Here is a 17380-nt window from a genome sequence, read left to right as displayed (position 1 = left end):
AATTATTTTATTATTTAAATTTTTAAATTTTTCTTTTGGTATAGCAAATTTGAAATATTTTAATTTGATTTTTTGTATTTAAATGAATTAATTATTAAGTTTTGTACAGATTAAAACTATTAGATGCTTATAGTACATAGTATTTTAAAATATATTTTCAATAAAATATTACAAAAACTTAAAATAAAATATTTTGTTGATTTAAAACAAGATAAATTTAGAAAACTAATTGCATATAATATAAATTAATTTAAGAGTAATTAAGACTAAGGTAATATTTTAAAATACTTTTAAATATATTTAATTTTATTGTTATAGTTTCTAACTATACAATAATTTTTGAATTCAGTTTAATTTTTAAACATTTTTAGAATTTATTCAATTAACACTACATACATATTCAATAAAATATAATTGAATTTAATTGATTACATACATACTAAATATTATTAATTTAGTAATTAATTATTATTAATTTTTAAATATCAATTATAAATTAATTATGTTTATTTGGTTCATTATATATGTAATTTAGTAAATATTACGTTCATTCTATGTTAACTATTTATTTTATAATTTAATTATTTGATTTAATTTAATTGATTATAAATATTATATTTTATTGCGGGTTATTTGAAAACAAAATAGATTGCTAACGATTTTAATTTAATTTTTAATAATTAATTAATTTTGCTTAATTGATTATATATGTATTTTAAAATAAATTATTATTGTTGTGGGGTAATTTAAAATTTTTATAAATATATACATATACACATATATTAAATTTATACATTTAATAATTTTATACTTATGTAAATTAATTTGTACTATACTTATACTTGTGTTATACATTATGCAAAAAAAAAAAAGTTCAGTTTAATAATTGATATATAATGAATTAATTTAATTTTATTAAAGTTAATAATATATATTAAAAATATCGTTTTTAATTATTATAAGTTACTTGACAACATAAAAAATACTTTTTGTAGTTCTAAGTTAATGTTAAGTCATATATACTATACTTAATATAATATTATATTACTCAAAATATTATATATTATTTTGTATGAGTCATTTTAATTATTTTTATTTAATTTAATATTAAAAAAATATTACATAATTAACTTAAAATCATAATATAAAATAAATGAACGGCTTAACTAAATTATATTATTTATACATAAAATCAAAAATAATTTTTATTTTTATATTTAGTTTTCCAAAAAAAATTTTGTTTATAATTTTACTTAAGTTATTAGTAATGTTTATTTAGTTAATGGTATCAATTATATATTTAAAGAAATGCATTGTTAATTTTATACACAACAAATTTATTTAATTGAATAAATAACCTCCCTATCTATTTTTATTATGAAATTTTTCTCTTCTATTTGTTGTGCAGCATTTATGAATAATTCCAAAAACCTAAAACCCTTATACACTTTTTTTTTAAAAATATTATAATAATATTACAAGAAAACAAAATAGTGTATGGTATTAAAATGAGTTGTGTGTAACATACCTAGTAGTGGAACTGCATCCGATGTGGCTGGCATGGTTTCGGCCACCATATTAAGGAAGACTGTTAGCGATAGTAGAATTGTAACTCCTATAAAGTAAAATTACCCACAAAAACTTATAGAAAAGTAAATGCATTATTATAAAATAGTTAGAATTCAAACACATCATAACTGCAAATACTACAGAAAACATATAAAAACACTGAAAATACTGTGCAGATACTTGGAATTTAGTAACAAAAAATATTTTGAAAATTGTATACCTTTAAGATACCTTTGAGACTCTTTAGTTTATTTTTTTCATAAATAAAGTTTTCTTTTTTAATAATTTGGAAAGTTTTTCTCTCACCTTTCGCCTCGTGCACGTTTTGATACAATTTATACTGTCAGCACTGTCATTTCAGTTGTCAAATAAAAAACTACTACCATATTTTCTGCGCTGAACCTCAGTATGCTCAGTGTGCTCAGTACCAGTACATGAGTGCGTCCAAACCAGCAAAGTTGGGCGCACTGTTGTGAGGATTTTTTGCTCCTAACACTTCACTGACTTTCAACTGACTTTTTGCCTGCTTTAGTTGTTAACTGCTGTTAGATACTCTTTGAAATCATATCAATCAAATAATTTTTGAAGGTTTGTTGCTATTTTGCTCTCAAAAAAAATAAAATTTACATTTTTTTGAATTTCTGTCCCGACAAAGTGAAAGAATATTGCAGTTTATTTTGGCGTGAAGCTTAACAAAATTTTTTATTCAAGTAAAAATACTTTGAAAGTAAATTTTGCGAAATAATTTTTTTGTTTTAAGTTTTCGCTTTCATCTACGAGCATAAATAAGTTCATATTAAATTCAACTCAGCTGAAGTCGCAGTGTAATATTCTCTTAAGAAAGTTCGTCGTTGCATCTTTTATTTTAGTTTCTTATTAGCATTTGAGTATAAAGTTCCCAGTTCTTTTACAGAACTTTTCCTGTTAAAAGTCACACACAAATTGACGCATAAACTCCTTGAAAACATCTTGTTTTTTGTTTCAGTTGTTTTCCTGCAGCTAATGCACTCGCTTATTGGCTTTATTTTCGTTTTACATGTAAACTTTTACATGAGTTACATGAGTTTTGACTTCTTTTCTAAGATGCGAAACGCATCCACAAAACGCTTGCGCTTCTCACAGCTACCGAACTGCATTAAGCGGAATAACGGAATAACAATTCGAATCTACTGCTGACACTTTGACATCGCTGCTGTTGCACTACTATTAAACCCAACTTTAATATGTATGGATGCGATATTTACGAGTATATTGAAATTTTGGCAGAAATAGTTTTAACCAAAAACTATGAACTGGCAAAGTAATAAACATGAAACATGTGTTGAACACATTCCTAAAAGAGTTGAATACTATGATCAGTCATTTAAGTTTAAGTTAACAGAGTGTGTCGGAAAAAATCGTATATCGACAGGATACTACAATGGACAAGATAATCATTGAAATGTTGCATTAATACCACTGCTCGTCTCAAAATCTGTTTAATCTTGGACGACCAAAATTAAGTGGGATTAAAGCTCATATCTGAGTTGACATATAACTTGTCTGGATACTTCATCAAGAGATATTTGACAGTAAAAAAATTGTGTGAGAAGACATAAGGAACAGAGAATGAGAGAGAGAGAGAGGGAGAAAGAGAGAAAGAGAGAGATAGAGAGAGAGAGAGAGAGAGAAGGCCTAAGCAAATAATAAAAAACTAACATAATCCAATTAGGTCATATGAGAGACTAAGAAGTATATATAAGTACTAAGAAACAGCGATTTATAAATATTGTAAGAAGGTCTGAATCAAATCCATAGATCTGACGTATCCAATTATCGTTACACTCTATCGGTACTCAGAAATAGCACGTTATAAACTGTGCCAATTACAAAGACCTAAAGCAACCCAATTAGATCATTTGTATCAAAACAAGAGGTTTTCAATCTCTGGATATAGATTAGATACTCGAATCTTGAGTAGATGTGAAATTTTTATTTTCAGTGTTCAAAGATGTGACTAAATACACCGATACCTGCAGATTTTGTAAAATATGTATCTATTCATGACTGGTGATCACCAAACAAAAAGTACAATCCTATTCATTAAATCCAACCAGGTGTAAGGTCTTGATCAATGCTATACTGTTAGTTTTATTAATAAACTTGAATTGTGTAAGATAACTTATCTAATTGTCTTTAGGGACAAAATCTCTATATCAATATATCATAATTCAACACATCTAATAGATTACATTGTGACCTATCTCATAGATCGCAGTGTAATATTTTTCTTTGCATTAATTAATAAATAAGTCACTATCTACTAGTCTACAAAAATTTAACAGTAACAAAAAAACACAATATGACTATTGGTCACCAAGTAATAGCGATAGGAAATCAATAAAAGTCATCAATTAGTTAATAGCTATGGCGACTTTGGACTTAGGGTAAAGACAGATAAGGATGGTAAGAATTCTTACTATGTAGAACAGAAGATGTAATCGTCGTATCCACAGCTCATCTATGATACGATACACGATACAATATATTGAGATGAGGATATTTGATTTTCTTCTGTAAAGTATCATTTATTGATTTAGTATAACAATTATTTTTACCAGGGATTGAAAATTATGGTATCATCATGCATTTGTATTACGGGAGCTGCATTATTAATAGCTTCAGGAAGCAAGACTTGCGAAACAAAATAATTAGAATAAGAGCGATACATCAGTAATAAAAATTGTGGTAAGTAATTTAACTGTATAGGAGAATATAGAAAATTTTTACGTCTTAAGTTTAAGTGCCAAAAAAAAAGTATGGTTAATATTAAATACTATATATGAGTAATAACTGAAGCAAGTAAGATAGGGAAAATACTCAGCAAAATTTTTGCCCCGTAAAAGTAAATGGCATGTAACGCATAAGATACAACCACGAGCTAGAACGGCTAGCTGAAGGTGATACAATCAACCAATTTATGACAAAGCAGCGATTAAGATGGGTTGGATATGTGATAAGAATACCGAATGTAAGAGTACCGCCTAAGATTTATGCGAACGAAGTAGGAACCAGTAGACGAAAATGGTGACGAAGAAAACGATTGACAAATAGTGTGCAGCAGGACTTACAAAAAATAAACATAAGTAATTGGAAAATAAAAGCAAAAAACAGAGAAGAATGGAAGACTGTTTTTGAACAGGCTTAGGTTCTACATGGACTGTATAGTCACTGATGATTATATATGAGTAATAAATGCGACCAGAAATCATTAAGAAAAGTGGTAATTTAGAATATATTAATTATTAAAGATCAAATGACATTAATATAGACTGAATACTCTCATAATATTGAGTACTATTAACTTTTTTTTATCAACAGATATGTATCTTAGTTACATATGAAAGATAATATGAGAGTTAATATAAAGCTAGATTTATACTCAAATATTAGCAAAATAATTTATATAAAATTTAATGGCAATCAATTTTAAGCGAAACTAAAATCTTAATGAGCAAAACATCATTGAAAATTAATTGCGAAATTATTTTCAACAAAAGTCTTAATGAGAAAACAAAAGAAATAAATTGCTGTTATTATTTATTTGAGCTGTCACCACATAACCGAACATTCTCCTAAACTGCCATGTCATTTGCTTTACTTACTCTACGAATATATTGTTTAAGTATATATATAAATGGAGAGAAGTGCTACGTATGGTTGCAGTGAGACGATACTTCGGAAAAGGATAAAAGGATACATACAAAAGATTTTGCACAAATCAACAGAGCCGTTGATGACTTTCGATGCTTTTAAAAGGTAATGAAAAAATACTGCAATATTTAGAATGATTAATGATGCAAGAAATTTACTGCCCATTGCAGCTTGCGGTATCTGCTGCCAACTGCACTATTTGCTGTTGCACATCAGCGTACAACCGCGATGCATTACAAGGATAATACCACAAATGCACTAAAAGAGTTAAAAGTTTCCTTGAGTTTGCTTTTAATGCGGCATTTAGATAGGATACGTGTCCTTAAATATGCATTACTTTGTTTCTTTTTCTGTTTGATTTGTACTTTTTACGTTCTTTTGTTTTTAAAGTTCTGTTTGCTTTTTTATTTATATTTATTTAGTTCTATTTACCATATTTTATACTTCTTTTATTTTATTTTTGCTAGGGATACACAGACCCTACATAAAATTTAAATAATATTTTATATAAAATATTGTTGCATATTTCGTATATGAAAGAAAAAAAAATATAAAATCAACATTAAATATGTCCTTTTGCATATTTTCACTTTTATTATAAGCATCCTTGTGTGTTGGTAAGAAAGTTTTTTCACTGCTCGAAATCATTTTTATTTTATTTTATTTTATTTTAGTTTTGTAGTTATTTGCAAATATTTAAAATGTTTTCTACAAATTCTCTTAAATGCACCCTACACGCGGTGTGGGTGATTTTGAGAACGTGGAGACTATATATATATTGCAATATATATTTTAATTAAGAAACTAGGTATAGGAATAAAAATAATGAATTGAAAATCAGTAGAATAATTTGAAAGATAATTTAAATGAAATAGATTTTTTTAAGAAAGATGGAAGAGGACAAAAAAAATATGTGAAAGAGATGGCATTGTTTCATACATATATGTATGTATTGGATGCCTTCCACCCAGGTATTTCAAATTTAAATTCAATTTTATTAAGTTAATAATAACGTTGTTGTTCCATTTATAATTTGTATCCTGTAATTAGCATACCACTATTCTTCTTCAGGGCATGTATAACCAGTGCCTTGAGTTACCTATAACTTTGTTGACTCCAACTTAGTGCTTCTCAAGCAATATTGCTATTTGATGTTCATAGAATGTGTCCTATTTAGCCTTAACTGCTTTTATGAATTTCTTTTAGTTTGGCTAGTCCGACCTCACAATTCGATATTGTATATTCTCTGAGGTAACTAGAAGCGTAAAATTCTTCATAGGCATTGGTTTATAAAAGTCTGATTTTTGGACTGGATTCTGTGGTATTTTTCCATATATGACTTCCTCGAAAAAAAGATGACTTTGTGTTATTGTGAATTTGAAGCCACAGTTCTTTACATTTTTGTTCCATAGCATTGTTAAATATATGTAATAATCTTATATTAATTTTGATGTTAATTCATATCTCAAAATTCAAGGCATGTAGAGAAGAAACTGCAGTTTAAATGAGTACATTATCTATTTTTTGCAAGCAATCGGTATGACGCCAATTGAACTCACTTAGTTCCTATCTTAGAAACTCAAGACGTATAGCGTAGAACATGAAGATTAATATATTATCTATTTAATTCAAGTAATCGCTATGCTGCCAACTAAAGTCACTTTAACTATAAAGAACAGTTCTACTTTAAAATATATCGTGCATCACACAGTATATATCTCCTCTTTGACTTTCACAAGCAGTTTTTATTATCTATAGCAATACTCATATCTTAAGAAAGCATTATTATTATTATTATTATTGCTTGTTCTGTACAATATTTGATTATATAAACTTAGCCTAACTTAGGCTATCTCATATCAAATATCGATTTATTCGTTTCTTTGTTTATGGTTCTATGCCAAGAATTGCTTGGTCGTCTTCGGGTGCTACTGCCTTGTGTATTCCAGGTTAGTGTTGCATGTGCTACGTCATTTGTGCTTTTGCGTAAGAAAACATTATAGGTGCTTTTTAATACTTTGATGACTGTTTATTTTGTTTAGGCGGAATTTTTAAAAAAATTCCTTTTGTACCGCAAACTAAATTCACATGGCAGGGAATTAAAAGTTTTAACATTCTGCAGATACCCTGTAGGTCAAGGTTCTAATTGTTGTTTGTTGTTGTTTTTTGTTGTTGTTTGAAGCTTTGTTTATTTTAATGTGTATTTTTCATTTGTTGTAATTCTGATGAGAGACCTTATTTCTCGTTATTTCAGTTCAGTTTACTGTCGCCTTTGATTAGAACTGATGTTGATTTTGTTTATCTTTGCATTCACTTTGCTGAAATTTGCTTGCAGCATTTAAGTTACATTTCCACTGAGACAAACAAGATGTTTTGACAATGCTACTATTTTCTAAAAAATATATTTTTCATTTTTTGTGCTTTTTTTGTTGGTATATTAAGATTTATTAACAAACAAAATTTTAATGAAAAGTTTACTTTACTTATTTACCACTGCAATATTCTTCTAGGGAGTTCGTGAGACAAAGGAATTTTAAGCTACAATTATTTAACTATTTTAATTGGATTCATTAAGGATTCAACAGTTAGTGTGTGACATACTACATTTCATAAAAGAAAAACAAAAACAACTAATAATACTACATGCATTTTACATCAATATTAGACAGAGCGAGGCTTATAGAGACTTAGCGCGAATTCAGCAATTCTCAAAGTAAGATTTGATAGTTAGGTTAAAGATAAAGATAAAGAGCAGGCGGACGAAAGATTAGAAATGAATTGACTCAATTTCAGTTTAATTTCAACTACTTTTTAGTTTCAAATTACTTTTGTTTATCTGGCAATACTTTTCATCACACCATGCAATTGTGTTTGCTACTGTAGAACGAACTTACCAAGCGAAAGTTTTTCACCAGAATCTGGTGGCAGTGTAAAACCTAGCAATGCCATTGAGGCAATCAGTACACACGGCACAATTAAATTAAAAAAATAGTACAAAGTTTTTCGTCGTATTAAAATGGCGAATGTTATGTCAATATAAGGTTCTGGGCAGCAATTATAGTAGATTTCATTTCGTTTACCAGGCACACCTATAATTAAATGCAAAATTTAATGCAAAAATTGTAAATTATGCATTAGAAGATGTAAACATTATTTTGTAAAAGAAAAGTCATAGATGAAATTAAATTATTATACTTCATACGGATGGTTCATTTATTTATTTTGTAAGTAATTGGATCACTTGGTTTTTTACCTAATAAATCCCACTCGCCATTCGTTATAAAACTAGAAATATCGCCACCAGCTTCATCCTGTAATTGCAGGTCCAACTGAAAGAACAAAATTAGAATAATATAGAATAGAATTTTAGAAAAATTATTAATTAAAAAATTATTTAATGAAGTATATATATATATAACTATTTTTTTTAAATATAGTTTTAAATATAGTTTTCTTATAATTATGGAAGAACGAGATCACTAAATTGAATGTTGTTAAATATACTAAAATTGATACTAAAATTGGATAAGATTGTTTGTTCGTGCACGTCAAAAATGGCTCAATGCATTGTTTCATCATTTACGTAAAACTAGTGGAAAAGCAACCAACTATTGATACTATACAATTTTCGATAGAACCCAAAAAAGTGATTCTGAATTGGTCAAATCTGATCTGGGATCAACCACTGATTATATGACACCAAAACTTTGAAAGTTAAATTCCTACAATACATCCTACAATAGATAGATATATAGATAGATAGATATATAGATAGATAGATAGATAGATAGACAGATAGATAGATAGATAGATAGATAGATAGATAGATATATAGATAGATAGATAGATAGATAGATAGATAGATAGATAGATAGATAGATAGATAGATAGCTAGATAGATAGATAGATAGATAGATAGATAGATAGATAGATAGATAGATAGATAGATAGATAGATAGATAGATAGATAGATAGATAGGTAGATAGATAGATAGATAGATAGATAGATAGATAGATAGATAGATAGATAGATAGATAGATAGATAGATAGATAGATATATAGATCTATGTCATTGATAGACTGTCGTCGGCATGATGTGCCCGACTTCTTAACATTAATATGTAGTATACGAACTAAAACATCTCCTCTTCGGCAAGAGTTATTCCCCCTTAGAACCGTTTTCGTATTACTTCGAGGAGGACCATGCTCTTGTGATTTTCGATTTGCGTTCAGTCCTCCATTTTTTCAACACATTTTCTTGGTGTCTGCACTATTTATTCGTATAGTCTCTATAAAATTAGTTGATATTAAATAGCTATTATTGCAAAAAGAAACCTTTGCAGGAAATTCTTGTTTTTTATTTATTCTAATTATAACATTATGGTTGCGAATTTTGAACTCGCTCTTTAATAATATTAAAATTCTGCGTATTTTATTCATTTCATAGAAGAAAGGAGTGCTTTTATTCTTTACAAATTGAAGTTTATTTAAAAATATTTTTTTTAGGAAAAAATTACTTTGAACTGATTTAAAATAAAAAAAATTTCATGAAATACAAAGATTCCGAAATTCATTTCCTTTGTACTTTTTTGTATATTTAAATATAATTAAAGCACCAAGAATGTAAGCAATGCATTTTTTTCATTAATATAAGAATTTCTCTCAACATTACAAAAGGCATTTGGGAACGTGCATTTCGCAAAAAATTCTTTCTATGTAATTAATTAAAATTTTGTGCCGCGTTCTCATTTAAAATCCATTCGCGCTTTTCTGTAAAATGTTTGTTCTCGTCTGTCAAGGTTACAAAAAAAAATAAAATGCTAGCACATAGATACTTTAAAGAAACTTAAATTTTTATATACTAAAAATATAAAAATAATTTAAAAAAATCATCATTAATTTATATTATACCATAACATATTATTTATTATTAACTAGAATATCCCAATATATGCAATGCAAATAGATACTTTAAATAAACTTAAGTTTCTATATAGTAAAAATGAAGAGGTTTTCCGAACAGTGATGAATTAGAACAACAAAAATTCTTCATTATATTATTTTAATTAATTGACCATACAGCTGTTTCGAGTATTGCCAAATACCCATCATCAGTGGGGTTGGAATTATTTGTTGTTTTTAATTATTCGTAAATAATTTTTTTGATACTGCAAGTATCAGGAATTGAACTCGTGCCCTGCCAAATTTGTTGTTCAGAGTCAGTGCACCTTAACCATCTCATACAAAACCGTAGTTTACTTTTATGTTCGCAAATTCACTGAAAGTTTTATTAACAAATTCACTTGCTGTGTTTATAGTAAAAATGTGAAAATAATTTTAAGAAATTAACATCGATTTATATTAAAACATAATACATAATTTGTTTTTAACCAGGATATCCTAATATGTACAATGTTAATAGATCTTTTAAATAAACTTAAATGTTTATTAAAGTCGATTTAAGTTACGTTCCTTTGAATGGCCGGTATAACCTCACCTACCTTAAATATTTTTGTAGTCAAAATGTGATAATAAATTTAATAAATCATCATTAATTTATTTTATAACATAGTATATAATTTATTATTAGCTAGAATATCGTTTTGATTTGAACTTATTTATCACTTATTCTGGCATAAGGAATAAATAAATCGCTCCTTCCAAATAAGTTTGTATTCTTTTATTAACTTTGTATAAACGAATTTTAAATTAGCTTAAATAAAAAATAAACAATTTCTTCAAGAGTTTTTTTTTGCTGAATTTTTATACAAAAATCTCACATTACCCTCGAGTAATGTGTGGAAATATTTTTCTTTTTATCGCAGAGAAAATGTATGAAAAATAGCACAGCCTCTGCGCTTTGCTGGCATTTGCATGCAATGGAACGATACTGCAATGCTATGAATTTTCCATTTTCACATTTTTATTTTGGATTTTCTTTTTTTTTTTGGAAAAGTGAAAGGAACTTTCTTCACTTTCAGCTGAAACCAACGCGGTTTTCCATTGTATCTGAGCAGTTGCGTAAATAATTTGTTTATGTTTTGCATATGCACTGCATAAAAACAGTTGCAATTGCATTTGCTACTTCTGCCTCCCAAAGGATCTAATGTTTTTCAAGCTTTGTAAATTGGCTACAAGGTCCTTTATTGTATGCAAAGTGTTAAAAGTAATGCGAATGTGTTATAAAATGCCACGTTTGTTGAAAAAACTATTTTAGAAAAAAAATTATTTTAAAGGATACTGGCACTTTTATGGAATATGAAAATTTGTTGCCTTTGAGATTATTGGTTTTGTATAAAATTTTAATATTTTAAAAAATGATGAATTATGCAAATGCACACACATTTTCAGTTTTAAAAAAAGTCTTTTATCCTACTTAAGACAAAGACTGAAAATAATGTATTATATAGCTATTTCTTTATGTATAGGTAAGGTAGCTTTGAGAGGGTTTGTTTATATACATATATACTCATATCTCATATTGCCACTTTAATTATTATTTCCAATTTAATTCAATGTGATGACCTCATTAAATCATTTGATCGTCTAGGTTAAACTTGTAAAATAAGACCAGTTTATCGCGAGTCGTGAAGAAAGACATAGATAGTGATTGAACCTTCTTATTGTGTCAGAATCCGCTTGTCGAAATGTGGCATAATGCTCCGCGGTTTGATGTAGGTTTAATCAATCAGAAAGATTTTTCTTTATTTTCAGATTTGATTAAATAGATTAGATAACCCTAACATGGAGTTAGGTTGACTTTGTTAATTCATTTAAACCTCAAGATCAAGCTTAGGAGATCAGTTCTGTTCCTTCAGTTCTGGGGAAATTAATAAATAGTGATTAATGGATTCCACTTCTTCTTTATAATGGTAACTCTTACATAATCCGTCTGTTGGAGTATGCAATCGTTGAAGCAAGAGCGCAATTGAACAGTAGTGCTTTAGCGCTTCATAAACCACATGAACTACAGGTTTGCTAAAGACCAGAGATCATTTATTAGTATTTCACCTAATCTGGGCGTTAATATCTCAGCGACATGATTGTTTTCTCCACTAGTTAATGATTTATTGAACTCAGTTATGTTTTTTCGTCATTATAATCGTAAATTCATCTGTTATCGTCATATCCACATCGGGTTAGGTAACGAAATATAGAACTAATATATGTTTAAGACTGAGCTTTTTCTATCTCATCTGTTACCAGAACCTTTGCAATTTCTATATGAAAAAGTACCCAACAAACAGAGGCTTTGGGATGAGTAATGCTCAGATTTCGTATTTAATTGCAACTCTCAATTAAACTGTTTGGCTTACAATGCAGTCCACCTGTCAACAAATATAGTGAATTCTTAAGGTTAATTGTTCAATTATGTATATATTAGTCTCGTAAACGCTATTAGTGTCAGAAAATCTATGTCTAATTGATGTCATTATCTTATAATGTTTAGTCGGTGACTTTAGAGTTATTTGTTGCTGATGCGGGCTTTGCATATTCTTCTGTATGGCAACACTTAATGAAGTTAATTAACTCTTGAGTCATAATAGATTAAGTTTCAATATTAATAGAATAATTGACAATAGTATGTAATACCAAAAATTTAATTTAATTTGGATTTAATAAATAAAACAAATGTTTTATAATAAATAGAAAATACATGATATAATAAAAAGAATTACTAAAATGTAATTAATAACTAATAAATTGATTATATGAATTTAATTAAGTCAATTAATTAGCGATATTGATTGATATCCAGTCCTAGACTTTATTTACTTTTTTATTTGTTTTATTTATATGATTATAAGATAAACTATAACTAAATTTGTTGTTAAAATTAGGGTTATGCTGTTTATGATTGTGTAAATCTATACGAAATAAATATGTTATCCTTTGTTTCAATACTTCGATATGATATATTTGTATACATGGTCCTTATATTATCTCATACATTATAAAAACAATTTTTGTTTTAGTTTGTTTTAGTTACAATATTTCATATCCAATTTTTTACATAATTTATAAATTAGTGCTTACAATATTTTTCTATCTTATCTTAAACAGCACAGAAGTAGCGCAAGCTGTTAAAATGGAAGTTTGTTGGGTTAATAATTCATTGACTAGAACATACAAAATAAATTAAAAAAAATAAATATTAGCTAAAAGCCGAAACACCCACATAGTCAAAATTTATTTATGAAGCAAATTGTGGAGCCAGCGAATGCAGCTTATCTTCATCAAAAGTCTTCGGAATAGTTTATAGGCGATTAATGGCTAAGCAGCAACTTCCGTTGACCTTATATTATTAATGTTTGCGTTGTTTGGAAAGGAAGCAGTTTTTCTTATTGGGTGTTGCTTAAACTTGAAAATGCGAACATGTTTAAGATGAAGTTTCCGGACAGTCGAATAAAATTGAATAAATTGGAATTTCAATGAAGATTTATGTTAAGTAATTTAGTGATTTTTTTTTTGCAAGTAAACTTTGAGTGTTTTAAGCAAACGTTAGAGAAATTTTCGATATTAGTTCAAAACCATGTAAAAACATACACATATATAGGGTAAAAATACTCATAAGATATCAAATATGAACATATATGCATTGAACATACGAGTACATATTTAGCATTGTATGTGGCGTACCTCAAATATACTACTCTATAAATATGTATAGAAATAATGAATAATAGAAACTTAATACGTGTGTGAAGTATGGTAAGACAATGATATATAAAAAGAGAGAGTAGAAGAGTTAAGGAGAGAGGAAGAGAGAGAGATGGAGTGAGATAGATGGAAAGATAGAGAAAAAGGTAGAGGGAAAGAGAGAGAAACAAAGAGAAAGGGAAAGAGAGAGGAAAAGAGAAATGGAAAGATAAAGGGAAAGGTAGAGGGAAAGAGAGAGGGTAACAGAAAGGGAAAGAGAAAGGAAAATAGAGAGGGAAAGATATGGAGAACGAAAAAGGGAACGAGAGAGGGAAAGGGAGATGGAAAAAAAGAGGGAAAGACAGTAGGAAAGAGAGAGAGATAGAGGATAAATATATACAGATAAGGTTTTATACACGGCTGCCACTTGAAAATTTTTTCCTGTACCAAAATTGGTTTAAAAAGGTACCATTTCTGTAAAAAATTTTTTTGGACCTTCTTATTTTTTCGTTCTGTGTTTTTCATACTGTTATAAATGAACAAAATATAAAATAAAGTGCAAAGTTGTATTTATAAAAAAAATTAATTGGAAATATCCACAATAAAGTTGGGTCGTCAAAAATGCACCATTTTTTGAACATGATTACCAAACGAAAAAAAAGTACCAATTTTGGTACTAAAGTACCATAAGTGGCAACCGTGGTTTTATATGTGAAACATATTATTACGAATTTAAATTGCTAGAATTTTTAAACAGATTGTTTTCTTCAAATTTTAAAAATTTTATGTGATTTAAATTTTACATATTTATTACAAGTTAAGAACTATAGTTAAACTAATTATCATCACGAAATTATTTTTCATAGAGATACATATATGCAACATTTTTTCTAATAGAAATAAATAAATAATTTTAAAGTATTGCGAAATCATTCATTACAGTATCATTGTCTGAAATGATCAAATTTACATTAAAAATAAAAAGTTGGTTCAACCGTTAATTTAAAAATAAGCGAAGGAAATAAAAAAGTGCCAGCTAATACCACTAAAAACTTGAAAAATAAAATTATTATAGTAAAAACAATACTGCATTTTAGTTTGATTTCTCACAGGCTCATATAGGTATTTTGTCTCAGAAGTATATTCTCTGTTACGTTTTTTGTTTTGATCTTTTTTTTTTTTAAAGTATTGTTCTAAGCTCACGTTGTGCACAGGTTTTTTATTATAAAATAATTTTTTAAAATAAGACTTACAGTATAATTCTTATAAATAATTTATTTTAAATTTCTTTGCAGGCATACTTTTACTTTCTTTCCATTTGTTGTAAAAATTTTTTTAGTTTTATATTTTGTTTCTTTTTGGCATAGATTAACAAATGCTCAAGGATGAAACGGAAGCAGGCATTTGCACGATTGCATCACACTGACTGCGTCAGCGGAAATGAAAGCGACATTGTTCTGCCGTTCAAAATAGATTAATGCGCAGTGTAGTAAGGATCTCAGGACGAATATATTCAGCTTGGTTAGTGATGTGCCTAGTGAGTTGGTTAAAAACTTATTCACTTGCCAACAAATAAAAATGACAGTTTAGAAATTATTGTGCTAAAATATATTTTTATATTTTTTATAAAAATCTGCGAAAGCGGAAAACAATAATTATTGTTTTTATGCAGCTAAAAAGTAAGAAGAAGAAAATATTTATAAAAAATCCTTGGTGATGTAATATTTAGAATAATTTTTTTTTTTGCCAAGCAGAAGTGTGTCATTTTCACAATTTATTTAAAATACAATAATATATGAATTGAAAGTTGAGAAGACGAACTATATCATCTTCGTCACTAAACTATGTAGTTAAGGATTCTTCATGATATTTTAGTATATAATATATTCAAATAACTTGAATTATCTTTGTAATATAATATAGTCCTTATACTTTCAAACATAATTCATAGAGATAACGCTCACATTATAGTAATTTGTTCGCATAAGTAACTGCGTACAGAATTCCAGTTGGTAATATTGGTGGTCATCAAGTCATATACATATTTCCAAATTATGAAATTACGCGTATACAAAGCTTCTTGTACAATAATGATAAAACTAGCAGTAGTTTGTGATATCTTCACGTAAAATTACATATCTTTCGCATCCATATCCATATCAAAAATAGTTAACCTATTAATCATGTAGCTGTACCTAGCTTTTAGAATTGATGGTTTCATATAGTGGAAAGAAAAGCATTAAATAAATAAAATTAGTAAGACCTCTGGTTAGCAGTGAACTAGCTTGTTGTTATTGTAGCCCGCTGAAATTTGCTTATGTAATCCCCTTGGGAGCAGTCGAATGGCACTTAGTCGTCAATAACAATGACTGACTTCGGGACGTAAACCCAGTCATTCGTGAAACAATCTTAGCTATCAGTGGCTATGGATAGATACTTTACATACTTTAAAAAATATTTACAAATTTTTTCAAGTTTTCCATCCAAAATCTGCACTTAAATCATCTGTTCTCTTAAGTGTTTTGTTTCCATATCTAACTATGCAATTCTATATATTTAATCTTTAGTTCATATTAAATTCTTATTTTATATAAAATTCTTGTTTCATTTACAATATAAAGATTGCTTATCTGCTTATCTTTAATAAAACCAATAATTGAAATAAATTTATAACATTTTTCCACATAATATTTTTTGAATAATTCTGAATATTTCATATCACCTTTGACATGACAACCTAGCAACGGAGTCCTTAGCACACGTTAATATTTTGTTTTTGCTTTTAATGCAGACGTCATTTATCATTTGGTCTTTTAAGGAATGGCAACGTTAAGGAGGGCATTATTAGGAAATGCCGTTCAAATTTGGTAGCTCCTAACTACTGCTAAATTCTGAGGTTTATGAATATTTTTACATAATTTGTCAGTAGTGACGGAAATGCTCCAACCTTAATGAAATTGCGTCAACGTCATTTTAAATCTTAACGCTTAACTACATCAAAATGTGAGTGATGGTTTTTGCATAAACTTCAATATGATGAATACCATGGAATGATTATGAAATGCAAATCAAAAGTTTTACTTAAATTTATTATTAAATTTGCATTTTATGAAAATATAATGAACTATAATATCCTTGAGGAAGTTTAATGATAACAATTCAATGCTCTTTACACATCATAAATAATACTTCTTATGACGTATTGTATAATAAGAATATTTGCTTATAATAATTGTTATATTTAGATAAATTGGTAGCTTTGATGTTATTACTCTAAAATATTTATTTAAGTCAAATATTGGCCGGAAACTGAAGAGAATTAAGTCTAAAGCTTTAACTGAACGTTGGTAATAATAAAATATAGTTAAAAAAATAGTTTAGATAGATATAATATTATGTTATTGTTTAAAAATATTTCATTAATACAATAGTTCCAATATCATATTTCATAAATGACTTTAATAACAAATTTAATAT

At 27.6% G+C, this 17380-nt stretch overlaps 1 protein-coding gene across 1 annotated transcript in view; it reads right to left on the bottom strand.

Moving 5' to 3' along the window:
• Window positions 1–1528: 1528 nt before the first annotated feature.
• The window catches only part of LOC119671560 (neuronal acetylcholine receptor subunit alpha-7), a gene marked incomplete at both ends in the record, with an annotated part of 52849 nt that continues 36997 nt past the window's right edge, over window positions 1529–17380 (bottom strand). Inside the window, 3 exon segments of the mRNA XM_038082252.1 lie at window positions 1529–1615; window positions 8157–8351; window positions 8516–8591. Of these exon segments, the coding sequence (XP_037938180.1) occupies window positions 1529–1615; window positions 8157–8351; window positions 8516–8591 (358 nt within the window).

Source organism: Teleopsis dalmanni, chromosome 1, assembly GCF_002237135.1.
Source record: "Teleopsis dalmanni isolate 2A chromosome 1, ASM223713v2, whole genome shotgun sequence".
In the NCBI taxonomy this organism is placed as follows: domain Eukaryota; kingdom Metazoa; phylum Arthropoda; class Insecta; order Diptera; family Diopsidae; genus Teleopsis; species Teleopsis dalmanni.
The sequence above is the reverse complement of the archived record's forward strand: the minus strand, read 5'-3'. Positions and strand labels throughout refer to the sequence as shown.